The following is a 27738-nucleotide window of genomic DNA, read 5'->3' as shown; positions in this document are numbered from 1 at the left end:
CGTCCAAATGGCATATGATAGAATCATCTGTGGTCTTGATTACGCAAATCTCCTGAGTAGATGCATCGCAGAAGTAGCCGGCGGGGCAGCTGCCTGTAACGTTCGTTGGCTTGGTAGAGCCGAAACAGAAGGCGAACGTGGAACGGGAAGTGCAAGCAAAAACGTAATTGGGGGCACACTGGCCGCAGCTATCGGTGTCGCCGCAGCTGGCCGGAGTCTCGCTGCGCTGGAAGCAAATAATTGGCTGATCTGTGCAGACCAGGCCATCCGTGCACGTGAAGTTCTGTGCGGTATTGGGCATGCTGCTGCCAAAGCATAGGTTGTACGAGGTCTGATTAATGCAAGCGGCCCCATTCGACTGGCACACATCGCAGGCAGACCAGATCACACTCCCCTGCAGCGTCACGAGGATCAACTAAATGATGAGACAGAACAAGTAAACAATCCTAATTAGGACCACACCACCCTGAAAATACTCACCAGAACCACGCACTTGTACATCTTTTCGTCTTTACTGTTCTTTCACGAATGGTCCGCGATCTAGGAAGACATCACATTTTTACCACTTTTGACAGCACTGCCGAATATGCTTTATGGCGCCCCAATTAATTTGGGGTCCGGTCCGGACCTTCAGCACTTATCATGCTTATCTCTATCTTTAAGTAAGCAAACCACACCCACTGCTAAATCTAGACTCCTATAAAACGGATTGGCAAAAGATGTACCCTAGATCACAAGAAACTAGACCTTCACGCTAAACAGACATGCGTGCAAATATTTTTTTAAAAGTGGGTAAAGCAAATAGTAAACGTCAATTTCACACATTTCTTTTCCATTCTAGCTCGTTCTGCTCCTCCCGTTTCTCCAAGCGGCTCTCGGTCAATCCGCTGGCTGCTTAAATTGTGCTCTCACCAATTTTCAGTATACGTGCGTAAACGAGACCAGCTATGGATTCTGCTTTTCAGAGGAAACAGTCGACGAAACCACAATCAGATCTTGTGATGAAGGGTTTTATTGCACCCTGGATGAATTCTGTTCACCCGAGGAGTCGTCCTCAGTGAGTGATGTGATCTCATCTATTCGGTTCATTGACAATTTCTCATTGCACTTCTTACAGCCTGCTTGTGTACCTGATGATACGACATCTACAACATCGGATGTAACAACAGGTTTGCAGAAAGCCAAAAAATTGATTTTCTTATCTTTTTTTGTATTTGATTATTTTCAAAAACCTTTTCCAACCACCAAAGATACATCCAGTGAATCTTCACCTTCCACTACAGATTCATTTACTGAATCAACTGTAACCACGGAGTCATCCACTGAATCTTCCCCTGCCACTACAGATACTTCAACAGAATCATCCACTTTAACCACAGAGCCATCGACAGAATCTTCCACTTTAACGACGGATACATCTACAGAATTTTCCACCGTAACCACAGAAACATCTAGTGAATCTTCACCTTCCACTACAGATTCATCCACTGAATCAACTGTTACCACGGATTCATCCACTGAATCAACTGTAACCACGGATTCATCCACTGAATCTTCCCCTGCCACTACAGATACTTCAACAGAATCATCCACTTTAACCACAGAGCCATCGACAGAATCTTCCACTTTAACGACGGATACATCTACAGAATTTTCCACCGTAACCACAGAAACATCTAGTGAAGCTTCACCTTCCACTACAGATTCATCCACTGAATCAACTGTTACCACGGATTCATCCACTGAATCTTCCCCTGCCACTACAGGTACTTCAACAGAATCCTCCACTTTAACCACAGAGCCATCGACAGAATCTTCCACTTTAACGACGGATACATCCACAGAATTTTCCACCGTAACCACAGATACATCCATTGAATCTTCACCTTCCACTACAGATTCATCCACTGAATCCACCGTAACCACAGATTCATCCACTGAATCTTCCCCTGCCACTACAGATACTTCAACAGAATCATCCACATTAACCACAGATACATCCACAGAATCTTCCACTTTAACGACAGATTTTTCAACTGTATCTTCTCCTACCACTACAGAGTCTTCCACTGAATCTTCAACTGTAACCACAGATACATCAACTGAATATTCACCCACAACTGATTCATCGTCCACTGAGTCATCAACTGTAACCACAGAATCATCCACAGAAACATCCACTGCAACCACAGATTCATCAACCATATCCTCGCCTTCAAGCACTGATTCATCCACTGAATCAACCACAGGATCTCCACTAAATGCTGATCTCTATTGTTCAACGTTACAAAAGAAAGGATACTTTCGGGTCGATAGTGATTCAACCTGCAAACAGTGAGTCTAGTTTGTTAACTTCACTTTAAATGATATTTATTCATATTCGCATTATCCGATTTCAGGTACGTGTACTGCTATAAATTGAGCTTAGATTATTTGGGCTGGCTATACTATTGCAACACGAATGAATTTTATAATTCTGATACGGAATCATGCCAGGCCGAACGGCCTGCCAATTGCTAAAAAACGATCCAATTAAAGATATATTTTTTGTTTCTTCGAATACCAATGTGTTTATTGGAAAGGGAATATTATTACGTTGGGAAATCTCTGGCTTATTGTTGAATAAAATGGTGCGGCTAAAGCGATATCCCTGGCGATTCTTTATTATATACATTTCTCCGGCTTTTTGGTAGTGCAGGCTCCTAATGTCGCATCATGGTAAGAGTTTTCCGTGCAGAAAAAGACCAGCGCCATTGATGATCCATTTGACATATAACAAAAGACGTAGCTGCAAGTAAAATTCGAGTAAAAAAATTAATAGTTTGAAAATAGTACAGAAAATATCAAGGCTTACCTGCCGCAAGTGGGATCGTTTTGATTTTCAAATGAACCCGGTCTCGTCACTTCCAAGCAGGCCTTTTCGGCACTCCATTCCTGTGCGGTTTGGCATCTAATTCTAATTTGCACCAGTAGCTGCAATATTTAAAATGTTTAATATGTACGTCCCCAGGCGTATCCTCTGCTATGTAGTCACCAGCGATAAAATAAGTTTCGCCTACATGATGATCTACTCTCTACAAATTCACTTTCAAATCTGGAAGGCCACACTGGGGTTCTTATACCCGAAATTATTCATCTATATAGTCTTTTATCTATACACCATTATAAACTTTTATGACGGACTTTAATGCGAACGTTATACATGGGGTACTATCAGTATTTTCGCTGGAATTGGCCCAGATAAGTTAGTCTTTTTAAAAAAACTCAGGAAGTAAGTACAACAGTACCCAAACGGGTACCAAAAATATATGTTCATGTTTTCGATTACATACATCAAGAATTACATACTTAGGAATTATTATGTACAATTGTTTGGTTTCGTGGCGCTGCAGCCACTTATAGTAGAATCAAAGTATGGGGTTGTGGATGGACAGGATTTGATCAGCGCCTTAACTGCTCCATTTGCAACATAGCAAAAGAGGTAGCTGTACAAAAATATGCAGTTTAGTTTGGGTTGTTATCTAAAATCGAAAATTAAACTTACGTGGCGCATGTGGGATCATCTTCGTTCGTAAAAGATGTCGATTTTGTCACATTCAGACAGGTTTCCTCTGCGCTCCAAGGCTTTTCAGTGGTTGTTGTAGTTGTTGCTATCGTTGCTGGTATCTCATCTGTCGGTAGTGTGGTTGACACTTCAGTACATTCAGCGGGTTTTGTGTCCGTACATCCTTTTATGGACGCATCAAAGTATTTGTTAGTCGGGCAATTGAGATTGAGAATTTCTAAACTCCCATCCGTTGCGAATTTACAATACAAGTAGCTACGAATAGGTTTGGGTTTTAATTTTCCTCCGGCGGTAACTCTTTCAGAATATGTACTTACGAAGTGCATGTGGGATCATTTTCGTTTTCCAGAAAGCCCGATTTTGTGGTTTGCTGGCAGGCTTCCTCGGCAGTCCACGGCTTCACAGTGGTTGTTTCCGGTGCACTATCCGCTTTGCAGACCGGGTCAGCATTTTCATAGCAAGTGTAGTCACCATCGGTGCAAAAGAAATTGGTTGGGCACTTAATTATATCATTCAGTGGTACTCCTGGAATTGAAATTATACTTCCAGCTGCGATTCTCGGTGCTCCTGCTATAGGCATGCTCACCTTTCACGCATGCGGAAAAAGTGTTTTCACTGAGGCATACCGTTCGGCTGACTGGCTGACACACACCGCAAGTGGCCGCCGCGTGTTGGGCCAGGATCTTGAATTCAGGAACATATGTAGCAACGAATGTACTCAAGAAACTGTACTAGGAATGCGATTGGCCAGGATAGTTACCATTGGAATTAGAATAAGCGCCTTCAACCACATGTTTTTTGTCTTCACTCGTTATTCATACTAAAATGCTGTGAGTAGAAGATTTATCTTATATGTATCTCGACATCATCATCGTAATTCTTATCTTAAAAGTCTGCCCAAACCACACAGACACAAACACTAGGAGATATATATGTATAGTTATGCATGCTTTTATTGCTCTATCATCAGGCTCTCCTGCATCAATAAATAGTCGTACGAACGAACGAGGCTACACGTAATGTATATAAAAATATATTCACAAATTCAAGGCGCATTTGTTAGCTGTTTAGCAGGGTACGAGCATAGTAGTATACAATTTCTAGGAATATTTTGATTCGTGTACGATAAATAGATACGTATATTGCTTAAAAATTGTTCTTATCAACGAAAGTAGGCATCGAAAGTATAGCTAATGGTTTGTTGTGTATATAAAGGTGTATACTGGGTAGTAGTTATTAATTCGCATAGTTCGCATAGTTGCCGCGTAGTCTTGCTTGTTTCCGAGTTTCTCAATTACATAAATATATACTAGCTATAGGTTACAGCTCTAGATATAGGTATAGGTATAGGTATAGTACATAAGCCTAATTGTAAAACATTTCTTAAGGTAAATCATAGCAGTTTAAGAAGCACTTGATACTTTATACTCGTTCCACTTACTTAAGCTTAAGGCAACATCGATGTTCTAATATTAGTAAATTAGTTAACATAAATTCGTTATGTCTAAAACGAAATAATACTTCGTCAGCAAATGCATTCAATTTAAATTCAAGTTCAAGTTGTGGACGTGTGTATACTGAATATATGTTTGTATTTCTAGACGCAGCCGTACTCATACCAGATGCTATTGCTCTTGTCCTCGCTTCGTTTTCGGCCAGACTTATCATCCTGAGTGGGAGTACCAGAGACACTCCCCCCTCCACTGCCAGTTGCCGCAGCCGGTACCAGCGGATTTTGGTCCGCAGTCGTGGATGTTCCCCCAATCGTAGTGTTGATGCGATTGTACATGAGGAATGTGGCTGGGCCTGGACTGCTGCTGTTGCTGTTGTTGTCGTTATTTTTTTGTGGGGTCTGAGGTTCTGCGTTGGGCGTTGGTGTTCCGACATTGCTGGCGCTACTGGCGCTGGCCGGCTGCTGTTGGGCGTTGGATCCAGAGCTAGAGCTGGAGCCGTCGGGTAACTTCTGATGCTCGTCAATAAGATACACAGTGCGACGGGATCCGGCTGTGCCTAGGGTTAGGCTGCTGCCAGTCACGTCTGGCGCTTCAAGGCTTCTGCAAAACCAAATCGGAAAATTAGTATTTTATCTATGTTATGACCGTAAAACAACGACAGAGACAGAGGCAGAGACGACAGGGCAGTGGAAGTGTTGGGGTATAGGAAATATAGGTTTAGGATACAGTAGTTATTAGGAGGTACGAGAGATTGTTACACATTTAAAAGCGCATACCCGTGCACGCTATTTCTACGTGAGTTATTCAAATCCGTACGTTTCTGTGCCTGTAGGCTACTGCGCACGGCGCCGCCTCGTTGGATCGAGTTATCCAGCAAATCCCTACTCGAGGAGTGTTCAATTTTTGTATTGTGCGTGTGGTGGTGCGTTGTTGGTGGTGTGCGGGTTGTTGTGTATATATGTACATGTAAATAGAACAAAAACCATGTCCCCAACAATATATTATCCAATAAACCATATACTCGATTCGTATCTTATCGGAAGTGCTCGCTTACCGCTGCAGGCTCTGACGAAGTGGTATGTTTCGCTGCAGCAAATGCGTATCGGAGGCAATGGACAGGGGCTCTTCGTTGCTGTTGTCCGATTCATTGCCCCCAGACTCGGATCCAATAACAAATTGCGAATTGGTACGCGCATCGTCTACCCAGGAGCGACGGTTCTGCAAAACGAAACATATGGGAATTCTTAGTTTTTCAGGATGTTCAGGAATTTCTCTGGACTCAAACCTACTCGACTGGGCACTTTGTTCATTAGATCGGAGCTAGCCTTCTTCACACGGCGTACCAGACTGATGGCAAAGGGTTTTCTTGGGGAGGGAGGGATCGGAAACCATTAGAAGAATTCGAATTTCAAGTGTCTTTGGCACAAGGCCACTCACTTCTTGTGCACTGTCGTCTCTGACTTTTTATAGTGCTCCATGATTTTCTCCTCAAGCTTCTCCTTTTGCCGCTTCAGACTGTGCACCCGCTCGGTGTAGTTCTTCTCCTCCTCGTGGAAGTGCTTCTTGTCCTCCAGGGAAATGGCCAACAGCTCTTGATACTGGGAGAGCAGCTGCGAGACATTGTCCATCAGGGCCTTACGCTCAGAGTCCAGATCACCGTTGTTTTGTATAAGCATCTGCAATTTGTTACGATTTATAAGAAGTGGTGTCGGAGTCAATGAGTTTTGTGTCATGAACTTGTCTTGAGAGATGGGGATAATGCGAAAGAGAGGAACTACGACCGCCAGTTTTATTCTAATGGTTATTCTTGCTCTTCTTTTATCCTCTTACCACCTAAATGGCCTATTTTATTAGAATATTAAAATATTTTATATGTTTCCCCTTTTTTTTCTACTATTTTTTATTCCATTACATTTGTCTCTCTCTCTCTCTCTCATTCACTTCCCACACCAAAGCCAGCCGTTATATCTCACTCCTCTCCGCCAGGGGGCGTGATAGAGAGAAAGAGAGAGACAGTGAGTAAGCGTGTGGGAGGGGTAGTGCAGCCACTCTAAATGATTCTCTTCATTCTGGAGGCGGGGCGAAATTTTGCTTGCTCTAGCTCTTATAGTCTCTGAGATCTAGACGTGAATGGACAGATGGACAGACAAACAAAGCTATATCGATAGCCGATACGATCAATTTACTTCACGGGGTCGGAAGCGCTTTCTTCTGGGCGTTACACACATCCACATCTACTACAAAACTAATATATCCGTAAACTCTGTGAGTACCGTATATAATAGGCTGCTCGTTCATCCAGACCTACCTCACAGCGCTGCTGAACCTTGCTGTACTCCATTTGCAGCAGACGAACTTGATCACTCTTGGTGTTGAGCTCCCCCGTGAGCTCCGTGTTTTGGAGCTTCAGGCTGCTGTGCTCCATGCGTATCATTTTGTACTGCTCCTGTATGTTCTTGTACTCGTTCTTGAAGCGGTCGCTGGTGGCAAACAGATTGCGGAAGTCATCGGTGAGCTTCGAGTGCTCGGTGCGTAGGATGGAGAGATCCTCGCTGCAGGTCTTCATGCTGCTATTTTGAGTTGTGAGCTCCTCGATACGCTGCTCCAAAGCCGATTGCTGTTCGCGGGTGTCGCGCAAATCTTGGCGCAGATCGCGAACTGCGGCCTTTAGCTGCTCCTTGTCCTTGTTGAGAGATTCGTATTCGGCGGAGAGCTGGTCGTGCAGACACTGCAGCGTGACCTGATCTTGCAGCGCATTTTTGTGCACCTGCTGCAGGGAGTCGATGTCTTTGAGCAGCGTGTCCTTTTCCGCGGCCAGTTGAGAGTTTGCCAGCTGCAGGGCCACGTGCTGGGTATTCAGCGAAGTGATTTGTGAGCCCAAAGCAGCCACATCCACACTCAGGCGGGCGTTTTCGGTCTGCAGCTGCGTGTTGCAGTCTTTGACACGCATCAGCTCGGCGGATTCCCGTGCAAGACTCGGCCTTGGCTTGTGCTCGAAGCGCAGCTCCTGGGAAGAGCTAGAAGGGGCCAGCTCAATGTTCTTCTCCACTGTGAAGATCTCTTGGCGATGGCATAGAACACACATGTCCGATTTGAGGCCACCCTCCTCCTCTCCATCGTCACGCTCCTCCTGTTGCTCGCGTTTTACGTTCAACATAATCTCACGCACCGTTTTGAAGGTCTCCGGATTGCGCACCAGTTTCTCAACCACATGCTCCACATTCAGTTCGGCGGGTTCGCTGTCGGTGAGGCCGAGTTTCTCCAGATTGTGCCGCACTTTCTTGGTCACCAGCGTGCCAGTGACCAGGTCCTCGCGTAGCGTGTTAATCATCTCCTGATCGATGTTTCGTTGCGAAGCCAGCTCTTGGTTTTGTTTCTCCAGCTCGATGAGCTTCTGCTGTACCTGCTCGGTCTCTTCAAGCACTTTGCTGAGCCTCATAATATCTTTGGTCTGGGTGTCCAGTTGATTAATGGTTTGGTCGAGCTGAACGGACTTCTCCTCGCTGCCCTCCTTCAGCTTGGATACCTCTTTGAGCAGGCTGGCATTCTCCCGCTCGTATGCCGACACCTTGGCCTCGATATCGTAGAGCTTCTGTTTGGTCTGCTCGTACTGCTTTGTCTTCTCGGTATACTGCTCCAATTCCTTGCTCTTGCTTTCCGCCAGCCGCTCCAGGTCATCCGCACGCCGCTGAATGCTTTCATTGAGCGTTTGGATGCGTTGCTTCTCCTTATTTAGGGTCTCGGCGTGTTGTTCGGCATCTGCCAGCCTCTGCCGATCCACTTCGCGCTCCAGGCTCTGGCGATCGTAGCTCTTCTGGCGGCTATCCACGGCATCTTGCAGCTTCTTGTTCTCCTCCAGGGCATTCTTGAACACGCCCTCCAACTCTACATTCTGCTGGGTTAGCCTCTGAACGTTCTCCTGCATCTGATCGATCTTCAGAGAGAGCTTCTTCTTCTCCTTCTCCAGCTCCAGAATTTTGTTGGTGGACTCGTGAAAGCTGCTCTCCTTCAGCTGCTCCAGGGCAGCAGTCAGACGCCGATTCTCTAGCTCCAGCTTGAGGGCACGCGTCTGAGCATTGTTGGTGAGCTGCTCGGACAGGCTGTTGTCCCCCGAGTTGCAATCATCCTCGTTCTCTGAAAAGGACTTGTCGCCTTCCTGCGTCGAGTTCAGATTCCTTGCCACCAGCTGTAGCTGGGCATTCTCCTCCAGTAGCTCCTCCAGCTTGGAGCGATCCACATCCCGTTCCAGGGCCATGTCGTTTAGCTTTTGCTTGTATTTGATAATCTCAGACTCCAGGGAGATGGCATGCTCCGAACGTTTGCGATAGCGTTGCAGCTGCTCCTCCAGCATTTCTCTGACGGATATAACTTTGGTTAATAAACATCATTTCTAATTCTGATAGCTCTTACTTTGATTCCAGCAGTACACGGTTGTCCTCACGCAGCTCCTCCACCCGAGACTTGTAGAAATCGGAGTCGCCGAGCTTCTCACGATACTTTTGAACTTCGACCTCCAGCCGATCGGCCCGCTCAGCCCGCTCGCGTAAGATGTCCACCTCGTCGCGATAGGCAGATGCCCGTTTAGCCTCTGTAAACCAATCCTGGCTCTCCTGCCGCAACTTGTCGAAGCGGACCTTCTTGTCGTCCAGCTCCTCCCGTAGCTCCAGAAGGTTTTCCGACTTTTCCTCCCTGGAAAAGTAATCTTTATTAGCAAATCAGAAATCAATCAGAAGAGTTAGAGAAACGTTTCAACGTACAGCTCCTGGCGAAGCTTTCGATTCTTCGATCTGAGGTCTGCACACTCCACTGCCAGGTGGTTGCTCTCCGAGTTGGATGACGATGAGGGTGTTGAGGTGGCCGTTCCGTTCGAGGGCGAACGCGGCACACTAGCTCCCCCTTGGCCGCACTCCGCCAGATTGTCGCTGGCCGTCATCTCGGGCTCCATGCACACTAGGTCAATCCATTTTAAATACATGACATCTCGCTCCTTGGTCAGACGAAGAATGTGCGTGTACATGTTCTGCGGCGACAGCCGCTCCAGCGAGTCTTCGGTGAGGACTAGACTATGGCTGTCCGTTACCTGTTTGATGAGTGCCACAATGGCGTGCTGCGTCTCCAGATCTAGCTCCTTGATGCGGGCTATAAATAGCTCCTTGTTGGGGCATTGCACTGCGGCACCCAGAAGCAGAGTGAGCAGCGTTTTCATTTGCTCCAGTCCGCTCCTGCTCTCCGGATGGTAGCCTAGCGTGACAGCGTCGGGCAGGGCCAGTATGGTCTGACCCAGCTCTTCCTCAAATAAGGATTTCAGATTCCGAACGATACACTCAAAGTTCTTGGCCCTGGCCACACTCAAAGATTTTCCACTGAGTTCGGTCAGTTCGCTGGGATTGTTTTGCGGCTCCGGGTCGATTTGGAGCCAAACGCTGTGTATGATATGGCCATCCAGCAGCGAGGTGTAACCGGCAAGCAGCTCGGCACGTGGCAGGCATGACTCCAGCTGGGGTGAGCACAAAAAGAGAAGATGGAGAAGCCATGAGCGGACATGCAAACAAAGCACACTGCGAATATAACAGCATAAAAGTTCTACCGTAAGCTGTCGTAAGCCAGCTACAATGACCTTGCTACCAGCAACCAGGTGAGTGCTGTGCTGCTGCGGAAGCCTATGCGAACGAGCGAGTAGGTTGTTCTCTTTGTTGCTGCTTTTTCGTGTGTGTGCCCATGGGAATTACTTGGGAGCACTTGAATTTCTTATGCCAAGCACATAGTATTGAGCTTGTTTATTCACTCTACTCACCCAAGAAACGAGTGCTCCATTTATGAATTCATCAATTTCCATTGGCGTCGCCGCGGCCGTGCCAGCCATTGTTGCTGTTTTTTGTAGATTTTCTCAACACAGGGATGCGTAAAGCTGAGTGTGTGCGTGTGTGAATATGTTCGCGTGCCGCAGACGTTGCTGCACCTGTCACAATTGGGCAGCTGCACCGCTGCGGCTTTTCCGAAATACACTGCTTGTTTTTATAATCATGAGTACCTTACAAAGGCTTCCAAACATTCCAAGGGTGGCAAAGCATATCTATGCCGTCGGGACACGCATATACACAGAAATATGTTAAATAAAGAAAGATTCAGCACAAACAACAAACCGAAACAATTATGCTTATAACTTGTATTATTATCGGATTAATCAATTTTTCTATTTCTAAAATAGCCTATTCTATTTTTTGTTAAGTGTGACAAGCAGTGTGACCGCGGATACAGTATACGGTCTGATGAAAAAAAACCAATTTAGCCAACTTAACCCCCCTATATTTGAACGGGGGAACAACTTTAGTTAAACCGCGAAAAAATATATTTTTTGTAAAATTCATGTAGGTAAATCCTTCCTTTTTACTCATATTGAGCCCCACAATATCTCTCACCTGATCTGCGCTAATATTCTTTAAATTTCATAATTTTCGTGGAGAGTATTTTAATACACCAGTTGACAGTGGGTTAATCGTTCTCTGTCTGTGATCAATTGTCATATTCCTCGATTTTGATATTCGTTTTGATATTACTATCTTGCTAGGACCCGCAGCATTGAACATATATTTTTATACGATTGATGAATCAATTTTTTACAAGACATGTTAAGTTTAAGGTTTCAATTTTACTTGATTTTGTCTAAAATAAGGTTTAAACAAAAAGATAAAAGCATAACGTAAGCGGGCATGAAATGAATCGTAAGTGAGCATGAAATGTTACGTTTTGAACACTTGTTGCCTGTCAATTTGTGGTATAGACATCTTTATACCCTACTTGCCGTAATTAATATTAAAATTTTGTTTTCCAACATGAGCAGAAACATTACTAATGACTTTTTCTTAGATTGAAATATTTTTTATCTATTCATGCATATTATTTGTTTGCTGTATAGATGTACATATATTTCGATCCCGATACCTATTCTTGGTCTCTGTAAGCAAAATTTCGGTGAGACAGCTTTAATACAGCAACTAACTAGTTTCTGCATTCCTGGGTTAACAAAAATGTTCTTAATTCTATAAAATCCCTCTCCATAGGGAAATATGTATATTGTCCAGTTTAAACATTTCCGATGCAAAAAATGTATTATGGCCATATGACACTAGACTTTGGTAACTTTGCTGCAAACTTTCTACAATCGGAGAACTTAGCCAGCCAGCAAAATTGGTACTGAAGAGTACAAAAATTGTTAATATCTGCCGCAGCGCTTCTCCCAGCTTAGATCTGCTGGTGCCAGCACTCAAAACAAGATAGATGACACGTGATACATGATCATGATACCATTTGCTGGTGAACACTGTTTATAATTTGCTTTAAATCTTTGCTCATTTTGTTTCACTAACTTCATTTAACGTGTCGAAAATGTGTGGGGCTACCTTATTAAATATACTGTAATATACCGTAACACTGCGCTTGCAGTGCTGGAAAACGACCAGCCCAGCGGCGCTGGCAACACTGATCGCTATTCGTCGTTGACATTTAAAGCGCCCAGAAAAAAGCTTACGCGACTCACTCACACTGTCGTGGAATCGAGGAGATGCTTGACTAACGAACGGATTATTTAACGCGCCGTAAAAATGGCAACGCTTGCAATCAACAAATTCATGTTACGAAAATTACATTATTAGAATTTACAATCGAGGCGTCAGTTGAGAGTTTTGTCGAAAAACATTCAATTAAAGCGACGGATCCGCGAGTGTCTTCAGTTAATTTCGACTGTCTATATATAGAAACTTCTATATATGCACAAATAATTGCAAATAGGTTAAATATTTAGCATCTCGAGATGGGAAATCAGCCGGGAAAGCTGCATGCCCATGCACAGAGCGGTCGACCCAAGAAGAATGTCCACTGGAAGTCTGCAGGCAAGTTTTAGCGTAACTTCGAAAACATATCCAAAAGTATTCCCAATCCCAGTCCATTTAGTCCGATAGAAAGCATTCGGATGGGCTATAATCAGCGCAGACGGAGCCCACATAGCTGGTGGGAGCGCTAGAAATTTGTCTATTTATAGCGACTCGCACACTCAAGTGGTTGCCGTGGTCTGGTCTGGTCCGTGATTGTGTGAATGTTTGGCCTAAAAAATCAAAACGACAAAAGTAATGTTTTCGAAACTACGGCTACGGCTGTGGCTGTGGCTACGGCTACGGCTACGGCTAAAGACAGAGAGAAAGAGAGCCATCGGGCGGCAGAAACTGAGAGAGGGACCAGTTTTCAGTGCATCATTTATGCTTGCTTATGCTTTCAGAACGACCCTCTCCGCCTGGTCGGCCTATACTGACGCCGCTGTCGCTCTCGGAGCAGCAGCCCGATGTGGTCAACCTGCGCTGGGATCGTCCGCTACTCGACGGAGGCTCTCCAATCACCGGCTACACGGTGGAGCACCGTCGCATGGGCTCGCCGCATTGGGTGCGTGCCACACCCACGCCTGTCTCCCGGTGCGATGTCTGCATCAGTGGACTGGAGCCAGGCTGGCGATACCAATTTCGCTGCTTTGCCGAGAACATCGTGGGACGATCCGACGCTAGCGAGCTCTCTGATCCCCTAACGGTTACACTCCAGCGCAACGCGATAACTGTTCCCCGCTTTATCGACGAGCTGTTGGACACTGATGCGGTGGAGGACGAGCGGATCGAGTTCCGGGTGCGCATCCTGGGCGAACCGCCGCCGGAGATCAACTGGTTCAAGGATGGCTATGAGATCTTCAGCAGTCGACGCACCAAGATCGTCAACGACAACGACGCCAGTGTTCTGATCATCCACCAAGTGGCACTGACGGACGAAGGCGAAATCAAGTGCACAGCAACGAACCGAGCTGGCCACGTGGTGACCAAAGCCAGGCTTATGGTGCAGGCGCCACCCAAGATTCGTTTGCCACGCACCTACGAGGACGGACTCATCGTGGAAGCCGACGAGGTACTGCGTCTGAAGGTCGGCATTGCCGGACAGCCGCCGCCGGCCATTAGCTGGCTCCATGAGGGCGAAGTGATTGCCCCTGGTGGACGATTCGAGGTATTTTACTATACACGTATTTTTTGAATATTCAATCTGCATTTTTTAAGCCGTTATTTGTTCTTACTGAAGGTCACCAATACGGAGAAAAATTCGCTTCTCAAGATAGACAACGTGCATCGGGAGGACCGTGGCGAATACATGGTGCGTGCATGGAACAAGCTGGGGGAAGACAACACATCGTTTCTGGTCACGGTAACGGCACGGCCGAATGCCCCGGGTGCTCCCCGTCTGAACATGTCGTTCGGCAAGTCCGCAACGCTCTCCTGGACGGCACCTCTGGACGATGGCGGCTGCAAGATCGGCAACTACATTGTGGAGTACTTTCGAATTGGCTGGAACGTCTGGCTAAAGGCCGCCACCACGCGGGCCCTGACGACCACTCTACACGATCTGATAGAGGGCTCGGAGTACAAGTTCCGCGTCAAGGCTGAGAACCCCTATGGCCTGAGTGAGCCATCCGAGGAGTCGGAGCTGCTCTTCATACCCGATCCCAAGCGTGGCATCACCAAGCCCAAGTCTGCCACCAAAATTGCCGGCGAGGAGAAGGATAAGCCCAAGTCGGACGCCGTCCAAGTACCGCCACGCCGCAAGACGCTCTCTCCACCACGTCCCCATGCAGATGCTGCGACGGGCATGTCGCCCAAGCAGTCACCAAACGCCAAACGCAAGCCAAAGCCTCAGCTCATCGACAATGAGCAGCTGCACCATGAAATGTCCTACGGCACCTCGGACCAGGCTCTAAGAATGGACGTCCGCAAGAGCCCCTCCCAGAGCAGTGCCGACTCGTCGGCCAAGCCGGCGGCTGGATCCAATAACAAGCTCAACCTCACGCTGATCACCACCACCGCTCTGGTCGAGAAGACAGAGCCCCCGGCTAGGCCCCAGAAGTCGCCAGTTGGCTCACCTCTCAAGTTGTTCAATACCAAGCCCACGGCTGTGGCCAAAGAGAGGTCCCCACTGCAGCCCCAACCACAGCCCCTGCCCACTCCGCCTGCGGAAAAGCCGGGTAAAACGGTCCTCCACCGAAAACGAAGTCTGAGTCCGCCAACGAATCGACAACACTCCGAAACGAAACCAACATCACCACCGGAGCCCATCAAGTCAACTCCAGCCCTGCAGCGTAGTGCGGAGCCTGTCCAGCTGGGGGTTAACCAGAATGTGAGACGATTCTCGGGCCAGGCCCTGAGTCCGGCGAGGAACGTACCCACCCTGGCATTGGCAGTGGCTGCCAGTGCTAGTGCGGTGATTGGCGAAAGGCTGCCCACCATTGAGATCAGTGCACCACCACCAGCCACAGCAACAGCAACAGCCACAGCTCCGCTTCTAGTTCCAGTCCCGGAAGAGTCCCCCAAACCGAAACACAAGCCCAAACCAGACTCTTCTCCAGTTCCGAGACGTACCTCCAGGTTTGCGGACAAGCACGACGAGGTGCACACCAGCAACGAGTTCATGCTCGTCGTCTTCGACAAGAACAGCAAGGTCAAGGATAAGGACAGTAAGTATACCCAGAGCCCATCCATGGTCCAAGACATTCCAGTTTTGCATTTGTCCTTTCCACAGAGCAAGATTCCTTCGAGCTAGACCTGGAGGATGCCATACAGCCACCGCCCATATCCATCTCCGCACCAGATCTGGCATTTCTGGAGTTCAACAACCTGCATACCACCTTCCCGCTGCGCCGGTCCGTGAGCTCCACCGAGCTGCTCTACGAGCGAGCAATGGCGAGATTCTATGAGGCGGTAGAGCTGGAGCAAGCCGCCAAGTCGAGAAAGGCCTCCCAGGACAGAATAGCAAGCAGTACGCAGGCGCCTGTTCCGCCGGCTAATCTCCGCAAACGCCTGGGCTCCATTTCAGAGGCAGAGCGCGTTTCGTTCGAGCGGAGGAGCGAACTGCGTCGGCAATCAGCGGACATGGTTAGCATGGGTCGAAAGTGGGACTCAAGGGAGAATGTCAACGATCTGAGCAGCCTCTCACGCACGCACACTACGGGACAGATTTCGGGCGAGGAACAGCAGCGCATCCGGGAACACGAAGAGCTTGACGAAGAAGAGCGGACCGAGAGCACAGCAGAAGACAGTGAAGACATGAATATGGAGATGGATGAGGACTATCCAGCACAGGGTAAACAGCAGTCCAGCTACGATCTGGGATCCGACTACACCGAGAGCACTGCCTCCTCGGAGCAGGACTCCATTGAGAAGTTCAAGATGGAACTGCTGGCTCGCACTCGCTCGCCCAGCCCCCGCGATCTGGAGACGTACCATCCTCGGAACATGGGCGCTGGCACCTTTACACCCTATCGCGCCCCCACACCGGAGCAGGCAGCTGTTGTGCTCAACCGCCCTATGCCTCTGCCCAGTCCAGACTTTGTCCCCAAGCCGATCCTTAAACGCTCGTCCAACGAGCATGTGGAGCAGCCGGTGAGCCCACCCAACAGTCCATCCTTGCCTGGAAATGGCAATGGATCCACAGCCACCTCCGCAGTGGGAGTTGCAGCCATCCCACAGCCATCCGTACCAAATGCTGCGCCCAATCCCAGTACGAGCAGCTTAAAGATGGACCTGGCCAAAGGCATAAAGTCGTTCTTTAGTCGCGACAAGCGATCCGCCACCGAGAAGAACACTGAAGCCAACGAGGAGATATCGAATCCTCTGGAGAAAACCAATGCCGCTGCCATTGCGGCTGATTTGGAGGTCAAACGCAGGGCCAAGGAGGAAGAGGAACTACGTCGCCTAGAGGCCGAGCGCCTCATGCAGGAGGAGGCCCATGCCGCCGTCGATCACTACAGCGACCTAGTCCGGGAGGTGGGCAGCTCCCACAAATACCACACGCCACTCTACTTGGACCGCGAGGAGCTGAAGCGGGCCGCCGCCAAGGCAGCAGCCGAAACTGACGAGGATGAGGGATCCATGTCAAACACGGAGGAACACAGGAGGCGGCTGGCTAGCAAGACCAACGACGACATGCTGTTGGCACCCCCAGTAGTCAGTCGGGAGCGGCGTCTGTCCATCTCGGAGAGGGAGCAGCTGGTACATGTCCGTGATGCGTCCAGTAATCTGGCGTATCACAAATCACGCGACAAAGATGAGTTAGTGCGGGAGGAGAGCGAGCAGCAGACTCAAAGGCAGAAGGAGGAGGAGGAGCCGGAGTACCCGACTATCCTAGTGGTGCCCCCTCTTAAAACAAGGAACAAGACGGAGGCGGAGAGTGAGAGCGTCATGAGCGAGACGGTCGAGGCTCGTCCCGATGCCCGGGGACGAACGCGTCTCGTAAAGGTAAAGCGGGTGATTAAGCGGCGGGTTCCGTCCAGCACTCGGTCTCGCGACACCTCGCTCAATAGACCCCCACCACCAGCTACGGGAAGCCTGGCTCTGGCAGTAGAGAGGACCTCACAGACGGCCTTGGTTCTGTCAAGCGCCGAGCGGGATCTTCTGGAGAGAGCGTCCGCACTGGCGGTGCTCCAATCGGAGGAGCATACGCACGAGAAGGTCCGCTCGGCTCTCAGCTACTGTACGGATCTGGTTCTCTTCCTGGTTGCCTGTTATGTGTACTTGTTCAAGGACGCGAGACTGGTCCTGCCAATTCTGGGGCTGATCATTTACCGCCAACTGGGCGAAGCCGTAAGGGGCTATATACCCACCTGGTTGCGTCGCAAGGGCAACGACGAGGCCTGATCCTCTGGTCTTGGTCATCCTCACATGCGTTTATCGATTAAGCTAGTTTTTATTAATGTCGACTTATTTATGTATCTTAAGCTAAAGTTCTGTTACGGAATATCAAAGAATCCTTGTCAGAGCCGAGCCGAGCCTCGTACTCAATATGCTGTATACGTCAAGAGTCCTTGCAAATCTATTCCGAATTCTGTCCAAAGTAGGTCGAAAAGGCTTGGTACATCATTGAAATGATTCATTGTTGACTTTCCCACCGTTTCTCCAATGAAGATTCGCTGGTACTAATAATTTAATAACCTTGAAGATAAGTTTATCACTTAACCAGGTCCGTCTACCTGCTGTGTATATGCATCGAGTTATACGATGTGTATCAAAAGTGTGTCCGCTGTGGGAAAAGACTTGAGTTTTTTTTAACCAATTAATGACAATCGTCTTATAAAATGCCGTCTCTGAAGAATGGTAAAAAATTGTAATTGCATGGGACCCTACTTTTCAATTTGCAAGGATATTTCATTCTTCGGTTCCCGAAGCTCGACTATTTTCCTTTTCTTTTAAAAATGATGAGTGTGTGTTTGTTAGGGTTGTTCATTGAAGACCTATTCGACCATAAATTCTACATATGTACATATGTATGTATTTATGTTTCATTTTGTGCCCCTCATGTTATGAAGTGTTCGTTTGCGGTTCTTTGTCGTCAATCTGCATTGTTGGTGATTTTGGAAATAAAGCTTAGGCCAAACCAAACTAAAATTCGCCTGCGAGTATTCACCGCCCCATAGAGATGTACGAGTATCTAGGGTTAAGTTATTCTCAATTTGGTCTTTGTTTTGGTCTTGTCTTGTTTGCTCTCCCTGTTTATCCCGGACTCAGACTTCCTCGAGGGATTACTATCCGAGTGATACTATAAACAGATCGAATAGGGGGCTTATCAGATGACGACAACTGTCAGCAAAGATGCTGCGACAAATTCCGGGAGGCCGCTATCAGCAGATAAGTGGGATATGATATGGATATGCGAGTACTAATTGTATAAAAGGTAGCTACTTTCGGTTGGCTGGCATCCAGTCGTAGCTATACAGCCATGGCTATTACTCTGGGGTTGCTCTTCTTCTTGGCCCTTGGCACCGGATCACTTGCCCAATGGCCGCTGGCACAACAACCAGCTGGAGGAGAATTCCTGCAGCCTTACCCCGTGGCTCCTCCGCCGCCGCCTCCAACCCTCGCCCGGGATCTGGATGAGATTACACGTCTGATTCAGTTCAAGCCTCTGAATCAGCTGCTGGCGCGGTACCTGATCAACGATGCTCAGTTCCAAGCCTTCGTGCGGATTATCAACAGCAACGCTGGCTTCACGGCCCGCTGGCGTCTGCTCTCGCAGCCCGAGCTCATCCTATTCCTACAGTGGGTCGACCAGCAGCTGGTGGCATCAGGCGGCGCCTTTGAGATGGAGGAGCAGGAGCTAGCCGTCACTTTGTTCAACCGCTTCCCCTACTGGTCTGGCACCGTTTTCGGCTGGCAGGGATTTCTGAACGAGGCGCAGCTCTACTTTCCACAATATGCGATTCGAGCCCACATCGACGCCAAACTGTTGCAACCGGGCATCTTTTCCCAGTTCTGGTCAAGACTCCAGGCTCTGCGAGTGGTCTACGAACGCTGGTTGGCTTTGCCGGGTACTGTGCAGGTTGTGGCGGACCTGACGCAGGCGGGCATCGACACGGCTCAGTTGGATGGAATTATACGCGAGCTCTTCGGATGGAATGTTGCTGTCAATCCAACAACCACTGCAGCAACTGCTGCACCAACCTCGACGCCAGCACCTCCCACAACGATTCCAGCTGCTGTGATCCCTCCGGGAAACGGATCTCCAGTGGGAGCACTCCCAGTTGTCTAGAGTGGTCAATATATCTATCGTATATTTGTATGATCTTTGCACTAGCAACATTCGGCCGAGGCCTTTAACAATGAATGGGAACTAACTACATCTAAATCATTGGGCGGTCCTTAGAACTTAAGTTTGCCCAAAGTGTCGGACACCTTCTCGGTATTGGCAGCTGGCTTCCTCTTGTTCTTGATGGGGAACACGGCTGGCTTCGGCTTCTTGACCACCATATCCTTATGCAATGTCTTGAGAGTGGCATCCACCTTTTCCTGCTTGGCCTTGACAGATTCCTTGATCTGGAATATTGGCATTGATTGAAGATGGTATCCTTTGGATGCTGTACTAGCCAACATGTGAATCCTCCACTCACCTGCTTTAGATTGCCCTGCACTTCTTTGGGCTTCTTGCCCTTGCCCTTCCTGTTGTCGGCCACTTTGAATAGATTCTTGGCTTTCTTTGATTTGTTTAGCGGTGTCTTCGGCTTCGCTGCAGGAGCAACCTTCTTGTTATTGGCCTTGTTGCGACCCATCTGCAAGTATTCAAAGGAAGAGACGCTGTTTGTTTACTTCGCTTTTTTTAAGGAAACTTTATTGTAAAAACACAACTTTTAAACACATTTCACTTTTGTTGCCGCCACCTCAGGATCAACTTTCTCATCCTCCGCGCACCGCTTGCGTACGTTATTGGCTTCGGCTTCCTTTGGCGTGGTTAGCAAATGCCGCGTAAGTTTAAAGGATACCCTGTACATGTCCTTATTTGGCGCTACATTACGCACAAAGCTAATGCCCTGAAGCTGTTTCTCGTCCAGTGTGGAAGCCAGATTCTGTTCTACCTGCGCCCTCACTAATGCTTTGGTATTCTCGCCCTTGGCGAACGAATATACGTGAACAGTGGGGAAGACAACAGCATCGGAGATATCAGCTAGCTCGTTGTCTGTGTAGAGGCCGCGAAACGCATCCAGGAATTCCACAGCCATGGCTGGGAGATTCATTGTTATGTGAGTGGCATACGAAGATGTGTCCGTCAAACGCAGTCGTTGCAGCAGGTCCGCCCGCAGTTCCTTCAAAATAAACTCTCTTCCATCTTTGTTGGACATTTTGATGTTAGAAAGGCACTTGTTCCGTTTCGCGTTGTGCTGCAGCCAGTGGAAACTGACGGGGTTCAGATCGTTAGCCAGGACATGGCAGCGCTTCTTCGCCGCCGGCACGCTGAACGGACCCACGCCGGCAAACACATCGTAGAGAACGTCTCCTGGCTGGAGCAGTTTAACAATGCGCTCGTGCTCGGTAGATAGGCGGGGGTTCCAGTAAACCTTGGAGAAATCAAACTCGAAAGGAATGCCATTCTCCTTGGTCTCCACTTGGTACTCGGCTTCCCCGCATATCAGCTCCAGCTGGAAGTTTCGGTACGTATTGTCTATGGAAGACGCTTTATTGACTACCGTGCGGCAGTTCGGAAGCTTGTCGCGCAGCACTTCCCCTATGAGCTGCTTGTACGGCAGGAGGTGGTCGCGCAGGTTCAGATGCACGATGTGTCCGATTCGCGAGTAGGATGTCATTCCATCCTCCTCCTCTGGGAGCACACTCTTTAGGATTTCGTTGGCGCTCCAGTTCTCGTAGTTCAACTCAAGTTCGACAAAGCTGAAGTTATCCTGCGTGACCTGCTGCTTCTGAAGGTCTTCTGTGGGAAGGGATTCCCAGGCTTTTATAGGCATGGGGTGCAGTAGTATCTCCCGCGACTTGTCCACAGCGCGCACTGGATGCATGTGCTCCATTTTGAGCAGGAATTTCTTGACCAGAGGGATTACACGTTGCACCTGCAGCTCGGGCACCCGCAGTTGGGGAACTTGCACACGCTTTTGGAACTCCGCACGCTGGAGCTCCAGCATCCCCCTCACCGAGGCGGGCGGCAGCAGCTCGGAACAGTTCATGTTTCGAAAGTAGTGACGTAAACGGGTGGATATAATCGTTATTTTTGGTACCTCCAGCCGCGGCACAAAAATCATCTAAGCACGTGTGCCCTCTGTGTTTTAAAGGCTGTGTGTTTAGTGCGTTTAATGTTAGTTTTTATGGTGTTTTTATTTGTCCCAGCTGTTCAGCTCTCTTGCAAAGCCCTGTAAGTGCACAACTTCTTTCAAAATACCTTTTAAAGTATTGCTAAACTGGATGTAATTAGTAAACAAATCCAAACAAACTTTCAATCAATGAAAAAAAAAGAGTTTAACCCATCTTACACCCCTCAATTTAAACAGGTGAACAACTTGAGTCAAACAGCGGGAAACAATTCTGTTTGCAAATTCTTCTTATAGATCCATTCTGCCTCCTTGCTAAAAAAGAAAACGGAAGTGCACTAAAACTCTTCAAGTTTCGTAATTTTGGAACCGTATATATTAATACCCACTGGGTTCTACAAAGGGTTAATCGTTCTCTGTCCATGATCGGAAATCATATTCGTCGATTTTCATATTCTGTTTGATGTTGCCAACTAGTTAGAATACTCCGCACTAAACATAGAATATTGTCCGATTGATGAATCAATTTTCTACGTGAATGGATAATTTCAAGTACACTATTTTATTTTATTGTGTCTAAAATAAGGTTTAGAAAAAAGATCAACAAAAATGGCTATTCTCGGACATGGTAACTACACTCTAACTACAGTTATGGTACATATGAACTACATATTTATGGAGTATGGAATTTGTATACCCTATTCTTTTAATTAATGTCAAAATTCGGTTTTAGGTGCAATTCAGATGGGTTTCGGTGCCACCAGGGATTCGAGGGCTATCGCCTGGTACTTGGATGGTAGGTCCTGGAGGTGCAAAAAATACAGGCAGCACTCTGGACAGCCAGAGTGCTGTTTCTCCAGGTGGACAAATCGAAGCTCTACTACATTACCCGTAATGCAGGAGTTTGTGTTTTGCACTTTTTTCCCTGAGCCACAATTTCAACGCCCCAAAGATTAATTTTTGATCAGCTAGTTTTTGCTGTTACTAGTGGTAATAGTTCACAGAAATGTGCAGAGCATGTTGCTACCACTAAGCCCCTAGTCTTATGCTATATAAAAAAACCGAGTTTTGCCCAAAGCTCAATAGCTCAATAACTTAACCCTGGCTTAAATAGGGTATTAGATTAGAATTTTAGTTGATCCAAATTTATTGTTGTTTTTTTTTAAGAGTAGATTGGTGTGTGCACTGTAAATCGACCATTTTTCGCCAAAATGTCAAACTTCAGCAATAGCGTGCGCTCTACAGCACTTTAAGAGCCTTCGGTGTTAACAGTTAAATGATTGGCGCTCTGGTAAGTTTTGGAGATCAAAAGCTTTTCAAATCATCTTGCTCTTGTCGATCGGATCGCTGCTTTGGGGCCCAAAGTTTCGGCTCCACTGATATGTGTCTGGAGAATGGAAATCATTCGCGTGTGTGCAGCCAACTGTTGCTGTTGTGTATTGTCTTGGGAAAACCTCCTGCCCACAGAGTCCACTTGATCCAATTAATATTTCCACCACATCCACCATGATGAACAGCCTGAAGAAACTGCCCATGCGTATGGTAAGAGCCACGCCTACAACCAATCGCCAAATTGTTTAGCTAATTTAAATGACATTTCTATGAATTCCAGCTGGTTAACGCCGCAGCACGTCAGCAAAATGCTGCCATGTCCTCGGCAACTGGTTTGCCCCCACCTCTGACCTTCCTCACCGAGGATGAGAAGATGATGAAGGAGACTGGTGAGTGATTCCTTTGTACACTGTGCACAGATCTAAAGTTCTAGGGGCCCCTGTAATTTTAACTGTAATCCTGCTTTGATAAGCAGTGAATTCTTTCTTTTATTTTTTCCATACTTTTCGTTCGACGAATTTTAAGATATTTTTTTTATTATGTGCCGCTTGTTACGTAACTCCAAGCATCTCATATGGAGGCTGTTTGTATTTATTATTATTTGAGTAGAAAATTCTTGCTGCAGTTTGGCCGCTCTCAAACTATTATTATTTCTCTATTTTTCGAGTTTTTTCATTTCATTTCATTTTTTTTTTGCTGATAAAGCTGTTTAGTTAGGGGGTCCGGTGCGGTCTCACTGCCAGATAAGCACATTTTCATGTTGATAGTGTGAAAAATATCATTTAATATCAGATTGTGTGTTTGGGGCATTTTTACAATGATATTTTTATTTGAAATAATTTTTGGAGAATTTTCTTTATTTTGTGCAGATTTTCTTCTCCATTCCTCCATTTCTCATTCTTTCTACATAAAGGGCACTATATGTATAATGGATTTTATTGAACGTTGAATAAATTTACTTTGTCCTGTCATTATATATTATATAATTTCGGATGCCTTCAAACAGACAAACACATTCCGCAGGATAATAAAATTCCTGTGAAAATTTTACTTTCCAATGAGCAGTGTACATACTATATCATTCTGTATTATCCTCGAAAAAATTACCTTAAAGTGATCTCCCGCACCGAAAAGGACATCTGTCGGGCAGGATACGTAAAGCTTTGCCAAAAAGCTGCCAACTTGGCAAGTTCAAGGTCTTGTTTTATCACTGTGTTTTGTTTCCAACTTTCTTATCAGGGTTTTTTTTCTTTTATATATTTGAATGAGCTTCAATTACTTACAGTTTCCATTTAAAATTCACGTTGAATTTTCTTTTCACTTGCAATCAAAATGTGGGCAAATTCTCACCCAAACACACGCGGTCTATATATAGGTTTCGGTGCTGGCTGTCGCTTCAGTTCCAGCTTTAGCCGCCGTCTTTTCTGACTGTCGTTGGCGCTGTCCGTTAAGGGGGAGTATCACTATACCGAAACGCGTGTTCGAAGCGTGGGTGGGTTCGTGGGTGTGCAAGCTTTTCCCTACCTTTCTCTCTCCTTTTTCTCACACTTTCTGTGTGCATATGTCTTTCCTTCCACATTTCCATTTTCACGAGTCAGTCAGCTGTTCGGTTCTGGTTTGATGTCAACCAAATAGCGTTACACTTGTGATAGATCAATAAATGCGACAGTGCCACGCCCCCGCCCAACTGTAGTCACTGTTCTAGTGTCTACGCCGGGTAATGGTGTGTGTGGCACTTGGTCGGCGCACTCCCCTAGAGAGTTGACTCAGTTGAAGGTGGCCCCCCTGGGAGTCACCGCTATCCACCTGATTCTTAGTTGGGGAGCAGACACTTCTTTTGCATATTTTACTTAAAATTTCGCCTTGTTAGGCTTATCAATCATTCAATTGGTCTCAATCTATATGGTTCTCTATACCTATACGAAGTATTTGTGTATAGGTACAGTATATGGTCTGATGGTTGCGTAATCTGAGCTGCATGCAAAATAGTGGCTAAGTGCATGATTTCAAACTGGTTTTCCTAACAAGCAGACCAACTAGGTACAGTAGGCACAGGTATTTATATGTAGTTTATTGATCTAAGATCTCACATTAAGTGTTTATCTTCCTTGCTGAAAATTAGCTAAATTGGTCAAATACGCAATAGAAACATGTGTTAGATGCCTAGATTCTCCGAAGACGTCGTACAGTCTCCAACAAAACATGCAAGGAACGAATACAGTTACCTCAGAATCAAATGTGCTTAGTGAGCAATATAATACTCGAATTAAAAGAGATTGGGAGTGTAGTATAGTTTCCTGTTTGATAAGACTCGACTCCCCCTTAAATGCAGGGGCCCTAGAGCCCTTAGTTCCACGTCACAGCTGTTAGAAAATTGCCCACTCGCACATATGGTCCGAGTAACTACAAAAATATATTACTAAAATTAATTATTAAAACTTTCCTCATGATAAGTAAAACATGACTGCACAATGGACAGCCTGACCGCAGAAATATGAACAGGTATTAGAGGGTAAGGCTGTGAGAACTTTGGTGGGTGTGTGCCAGTTGTTGGATTTTCTAGCAGCAGGCAGCAGGAAAAAATTAATGCTTAAAAAATATCAATAATAAATACGGAGAGAGAAGCAAACAAAGAGACCAAAAGATTCAGATATAGAAAGGCACGAGCAGAGAGAAAAAGAGTGAGAGAAGTGAGAGCCGCACGCGATCGTAGAACAGAGCGAATCTGCTGATAAAAAAGACACACGCACTACCCACACATCTATCCATATACACATCCACACATAACCGTACATAATATACACATATATGTATACATATATATATATATATATATATATATATATATAAATATATATATGGAATACCTCAACTTATACAAACAGAGCCCCAACAACAAATATACCAGGCCCCCCTGTGAAAAGAGGAAGAAACCCAGACCAGTTTGATTCATTTTAATGTTTGTCAAAGAAAACGTGCCGTTGAAAGTTCTCAAAAGCTGAACAAAAAGCTTAAACCAACAGCTTTTTTATACCGATCAACGAAGCTTTCAGAAAAGCTGTCTAAAATTTCCAATGCTAAGAGCTTTAAGCGAAATTGCTTTTAAAAAATGCGAATTTACATTTAAGTAAACCAATTCCAAATTTATTGATTTCTAATTTCAGTTGCCAAGTTGGCCCAGGATCAAATCCTGCCTCTGGTAAAGAAAATGGACCACGAGCACAAATTCGATCCCTCGGTGGTCAAAGCCGTCTTCGACAATGGCCTGATGGGCATTGAAATCGACACAGAGCTGGGCGGCAGCGGCTGCAACTTCATGACCAACATCATTGTTGTGGAGGAGCTGTCGAAGATCGATCCCGCGGTAGCCGCCTTTGTGGATATCCACAACACGCTGGTCAACTCACTGATGATCAAGTTCGGTAATGCCGAACAGAAGGCGAAATATCTGCCGAAATTGGCTCAGGAATACGCTGGCAGCTTTGCCCTAACCGAACCCGGTGCAGGCTCCGATGCCTTCTCCCTGAAGACTGTGGCCAAGAAGGATGGCTCTCACTATGTGATCAACGGCACCAAGATGTGGATCTCCAACTCAGATGTGGCTGGCGTCTTCTTGGTCTTTGCCAATGCCAAGCCAGAGGATGTAAGTTCTTATCTGTAGTTATATTCTTCTCGATAATGAAATTATCGAAAGAAAGATCTCAAAGGGATAATTTTATTAAATATTTAGTAATTTATAGACATTATAGACAATTATAGACATTTTCACTATCACCTCAATTCACTTTTCAAATTGAACAATTTATGAACGATTGGCCGCGCAGCTTATCTCCTAAGATCAAAGTTCATCTAATCGAAGATCAAGCGTGAACGAGCTTTTTTTGATTTATTAAGTAATCTAGTACTGATCAGTATTCTCTCTTTTCTCCAGGGCTACCGTGGCATTACCACCTTCATTGTGGATCGCGAGACCCCCGGACTGATCGTGAACAAGCCCGAGGACAAGCTGGGTATCCGTGCCTCCGGCACCTGCATGCTCACCTTCGACAATGTCCGCGTGCCCGAGGAGAACATCCTGGGTACCTTCGGACATGGCTATAAGTATGCCGCCGGCTTCCTGAACGAGGGCCGCATCGGCATTGGCGCTCAAATGGTGGGCCTGGCCCAGGGCACCTTCGATGCCACCATTCCGTATCTGCTGGAGCGCAAGCAGTTCGGCGAATCTATCTACAACTTCCAGTCCATGCAGCACCAGATCGCCACAATTGCCACTGAGATCGAAGCGGCTCGCCTGATGACCTACAATGCGGCTCGCCTGCAGGAACAGGGTGTGCCCTTCCTCAAGGAGGCGGCCATGGCCAAGTTCTATGCTTCGGAGGTCGCTCAGCGTGCGGCCATCAAGTGCATTGACTGGATGGGCGGTGTGGGATTCACCCGCGACTTCCCCCAGGAGAAATTCTACCGCGATGTGAAGATCGGCGCCATCTACGAGGGCACCTCCAACATGCAGCTGAGCACCATTGCCAAGTGCGTCAAGAAGGAGTATTCGGGCTAAGTTCACAGAAGCAGTCACTATGATCCTAAGTCGTCGCCCCTATACACAAGCTGAGATATCGTACGTCAGATACGTCAAGTGCATTTATGTGAAGGAACTGCTGGAACCCTAATCGGTTATCGGTTTCTTCCATGTTACCATAGCATTTACTAACTAGTTTTTCCTGTTATATTGTATCAAATACAACTACATATACATATATCTAAAAGTATATTTCAAAAACCATTCTCTT

The 27738-nt window shown here is 46.8% G+C and overlaps 8 protein-coding genes across 12 annotated transcripts; 4 read left to right on the top strand and 4 right to left on the bottom strand.

Moving 5' to 3' along the window:
- Nucleotides 1-328: 328 nt before the first annotated feature.
- On the top strand, nt 329-2560 carry LOC113565998 (cell wall integrity and stress response component 2; the record flags this gene model as incomplete). The annotated part of the gene is made up of 5 exons (XM_026989599.1): nt 329-436; nt 842-1057; nt 1118-1169; nt 2061-2334; nt 2400-2560. Coding segments are annotated over 5 exons (771 nt in total), but the record flags the coding sequence as incomplete, so codon positions are not given.
- Nucleotides 2561-3323: 763 nt separating this feature from the next.
- Nucleotides 3324-5032, bottom strand: LOC6596215. Its single transcript, XM_026989643.1, has 6 exons — nt 5007-5032; nt 4326-4393; nt 4152-4248; nt 3883-4090; nt 3545-3820; nt 3324-3485 (listed from the first exon to the last, which is right to left on the bottom strand). The coding sequence occupies exons 2-6, from the start codon at nt 4356-4358 to the stop codon at nt 3359-3361; spliced, it is 741 nt and encodes a 246-aa protein (XP_026845444.1). The 5' UTR covers nt 4359-4393; nt 5007-5032; the 3' UTR covers nt 3324-3358.
- LOC6596216 (daple-like protein) lies at nt 4503-11146 on the bottom strand. 3 transcript variants are annotated; one of them, XM_026989640.1, is made up of 9 exons: nt 10814-11146; nt 9777-10516; nt 9430-9708; nt 7328-9374; nt 6457-6695; nt 6309-6384; nt 6074-6237; nt 5796-5900; nt 4503-5619 (listed from the first exon to the last, which is right to left on the bottom strand). In XM_026989640.1, the coding sequence occupies exons 1-9, from the start codon at nt 10880-10882 to the stop codon at nt 5163-5165; spliced, it is 4176 nt and encodes a 1391-aa protein (XP_026845441.1). In that variant the 5' UTR covers nt 10883-11146; the 3' UTR covers nt 4503-5162. The 3 variants fall into 3 exon arrangements, with proteins under 3 accessions (XP_026845441.1, XP_026845442.1, XP_026845443.1); XM_026989642.1 differs by having other exon boundaries at nt 5537-5619; nt 5836-5900; XM_026989641.1 differs by lacking the exon at nt 5796-5900.
- A 1432-nt stretch (nt 11147-12578) lies between these two features.
- On the top strand, nt 12579-18397 carry LOC6596217 (titin homolog). Its single transcript, XM_026989768.1, has 4 exons — nt 12579-12908; nt 13292-14055; nt 14128-15553; nt 15619-18397. Exons 1-4 carry the CDS (start codon nt 12830-12832, stop codon nt 17730-17732), a joined length of 4383 nt encoding a protein of 1460 aa, XP_026845569.1. The 5' UTR covers nt 12579-12829; the 3' UTR covers nt 17733-18397.
- A 406-nt stretch (nt 18398-18803) lies between these two features.
- Nucleotides 18804-19705, top strand: LOC6596218. Its single transcript, XM_002021250.2, has one exon. It carries the CDS (start codon nt 18811-18813, stop codon nt 19618-19620), a length of 810 nt encoding a protein of 269 aa, XP_002021286.1. The 5' UTR covers nt 18804-18810; the 3' UTR covers nt 19621-19705.
- Nucleotides 19618-24255, bottom strand: LOC6596219. Of its 2 annotated transcripts, none has more exons than XM_026989445.1 (3): nt 24235-24255; nt 19979-20137; nt 19618-19904 (listed from the first exon to the last, which is right to left on the bottom strand). In XM_026989445.1, the coding sequence occupies exons 1-3, from the start codon at nt 24241-24243 to the stop codon at nt 19731-19733; spliced, it is 342 nt and encodes a 113-aa protein (XP_026845246.1). In that variant the 5' UTR covers nt 24244-24255; the 3' UTR covers nt 19618-19730. The 2 variants fall into 2 exon arrangements, with proteins under 2 accessions (XP_026845246.1, XP_002021287.1); XM_002021251.2 differs by lacking the exon at nt 24235-24255 and adding an exon at nt 21751-21811.
- LOC6596220 (tRNA (guanine(37)-N1)-methyltransferase) lies at nt 20085-21739 on the bottom strand. 2 transcript variants are annotated; one of them, XM_002021252.2, is made up of 2 exons: nt 20214-21739; nt 20085-20137 (listed from the first exon to the last, which is right to left on the bottom strand). In XM_002021252.2, the coding sequence occupies exon 1, from the start codon at nt 21611-21613 to the stop codon at nt 20216-20218; it is 1398 nt and encodes a 465-aa protein (XP_002021288.2). In that variant the 5' UTR covers nt 21614-21739; the 3' UTR covers nt 20085-20137; nt 20214-20215. The 2 variants fall into 2 exon arrangements, with proteins under 2 accessions (XP_002021288.2, XP_026845245.1); XM_026989444.1 differs by having other exon boundaries at nt 20133-20162.
- LOC6595810 (short/branched chain specific acyl-CoA dehydrogenase, mitochondrial) lies at nt 23034-27728 on the top strand. The gene is made up of 4 exons (XM_002021253.2): nt 23034-23161; nt 23232-23340; nt 26116-26594; nt 26883-27728. The coding sequence occupies exons 1-4, from the start codon at nt 23126-23128 to the stop codon at nt 27504-27506; spliced, it is 1248 nt and encodes a 415-aa protein (XP_002021289.1). The 5' UTR covers nt 23034-23125; the 3' UTR covers nt 27507-27728.
- The last annotated feature ends 10 nt before the right edge of the window (nt 27729-27738 follow it).

The sequence above is a fragment of the Drosophila persimilis genome, unplaced genomic scaffold, assembly GCF_003286085.1.
Source record: "Drosophila persimilis strain 14011-0111.01,24,50 unplaced genomic scaffold, DperRS2 tig00000431-arrow-pilon, whole genome shotgun sequence".
Lineage (NCBI taxonomy): Eukaryota > Metazoa > Arthropoda > Insecta > Diptera > Drosophilidae > Drosophila > Drosophila persimilis.
Note: the sequence above shows the minus strand (reverse complement) of the source record. Positions and strands in the feature narration are given on the sequence as shown.

What these genes read in the sequence shown, in the direction of transcription:
- LOC6596217 (XM_026989768.1), top strand. Translation starts at nt 12,830, where the DNA reads ATGGGAAATCAGCCGGGAAAGCTGCATGCCCATGCACAGAGCGGTCGA. An exon ending in CCCCTGGTGGACGATTCGAG is followed by an intron (nt 14,056 to 14,127) that starts GTATTTTACTAT and finishes TTCTTACTGAAG; the next exon opens with GTCACCAATACGGAGAAAAA. An exon ending in CAAGGTCAAGGATAAGGACA is followed by an intron (nt 15,554 to 15,618) that starts GTAAGTATACCC and finishes TCCTTTCCACAG; the next exon opens with AGCAAGATTCCTTCGAGCTA.
- LOC6596218 (XM_002021250.2), top strand. Translation starts at nt 18,811, where the DNA reads ATGGCTATTACTCTGGGGTTGCTCTTCTTCTTGGCCCTTGGCACCGGA.
- LOC6596220 (XM_002021252.2), bottom strand. Translation starts at nt 21,613, where the DNA reads ATGATTTTTGTGCCGCGGCTGGAGGTACCAAAAATAACGATTATATCC.
- LOC6596216 (XM_026989640.1), bottom strand. Translation starts at nt 10,882, where the DNA reads ATGGCTGGCACGGCCGCGGCGACGCCAATGGAAATTGATGAATTCATA. An exon ending in TGAACAAAGTGCCCAGTCGA is followed by an intron (nt 6,238 to 6,308) that starts GTAGGTTTGAGT and finishes TTCGTTTTGCAG; the next exon opens with AACCGTCGCTCCTGGGTAGA. An exon ending in CGTAGAAATAGCGTGCACGG is followed by an intron (nt 5,620 to 5,795) that starts GTATGCGCTTTT and finishes TTGGTTTTGCAG; the next exon opens with AAGCCTTGAAGCGCCAGACG.
- LOC6596219 (XM_026989445.1), bottom strand. An exon ending in TGCAGGGCAATCTAAAGCAG is followed by an intron (nt 19,905 to 19,978) that starts GTGAGTGGAGGA and finishes CCAATATTCCAG; the next exon opens with ATCAAGGAATCTGTCAAGGC.
- LOC6595810 (XM_002021253.2), top strand. Translation starts at nt 23,126, where the DNA reads ATGATGAACAGCCTGAAGAAACTGCCCATGCGTATG. An exon ending in AGAAACTGCCCATGCGTATG is followed by an intron (nt 23,162 to 23,231) that starts GTAAGAGCCACG and finishes TATGAATTCCAG; the next exon opens with CTGGTTAACGCCGCAGCACG. An exon ending in CCAATGCCAAGCCAGAGGAT is followed by an intron (nt 26,595 to 26,882) that starts GTAAGTTCTTAT and finishes TCTTTTCTCCAG; the next exon opens with GGCTACCGTGGCATTACCAC.
- LOC6596215 (XM_026989643.1), bottom strand. Translation starts at nt 4,358, where the DNA reads ATGTGGTTGAAGGCGCTTATTCTAATTCCAATG. An exon ending in AATGATCCCACATGCACTTC is followed by an intron (nt 3,821 to 3,882) that starts GTAAGTACATAT and finishes ACCTATTCGTAG; the next exon opens with CTACTTGTATTGTAAATTCG. An exon ending in GATGATCCCACATGCGCCAC is followed by an intron (nt 3,486 to 3,544) that starts GTAAGTTTAATT and finishes ATTTTTGTACAG; the next exon opens with CTACCTCTTTTGCTATGTTG.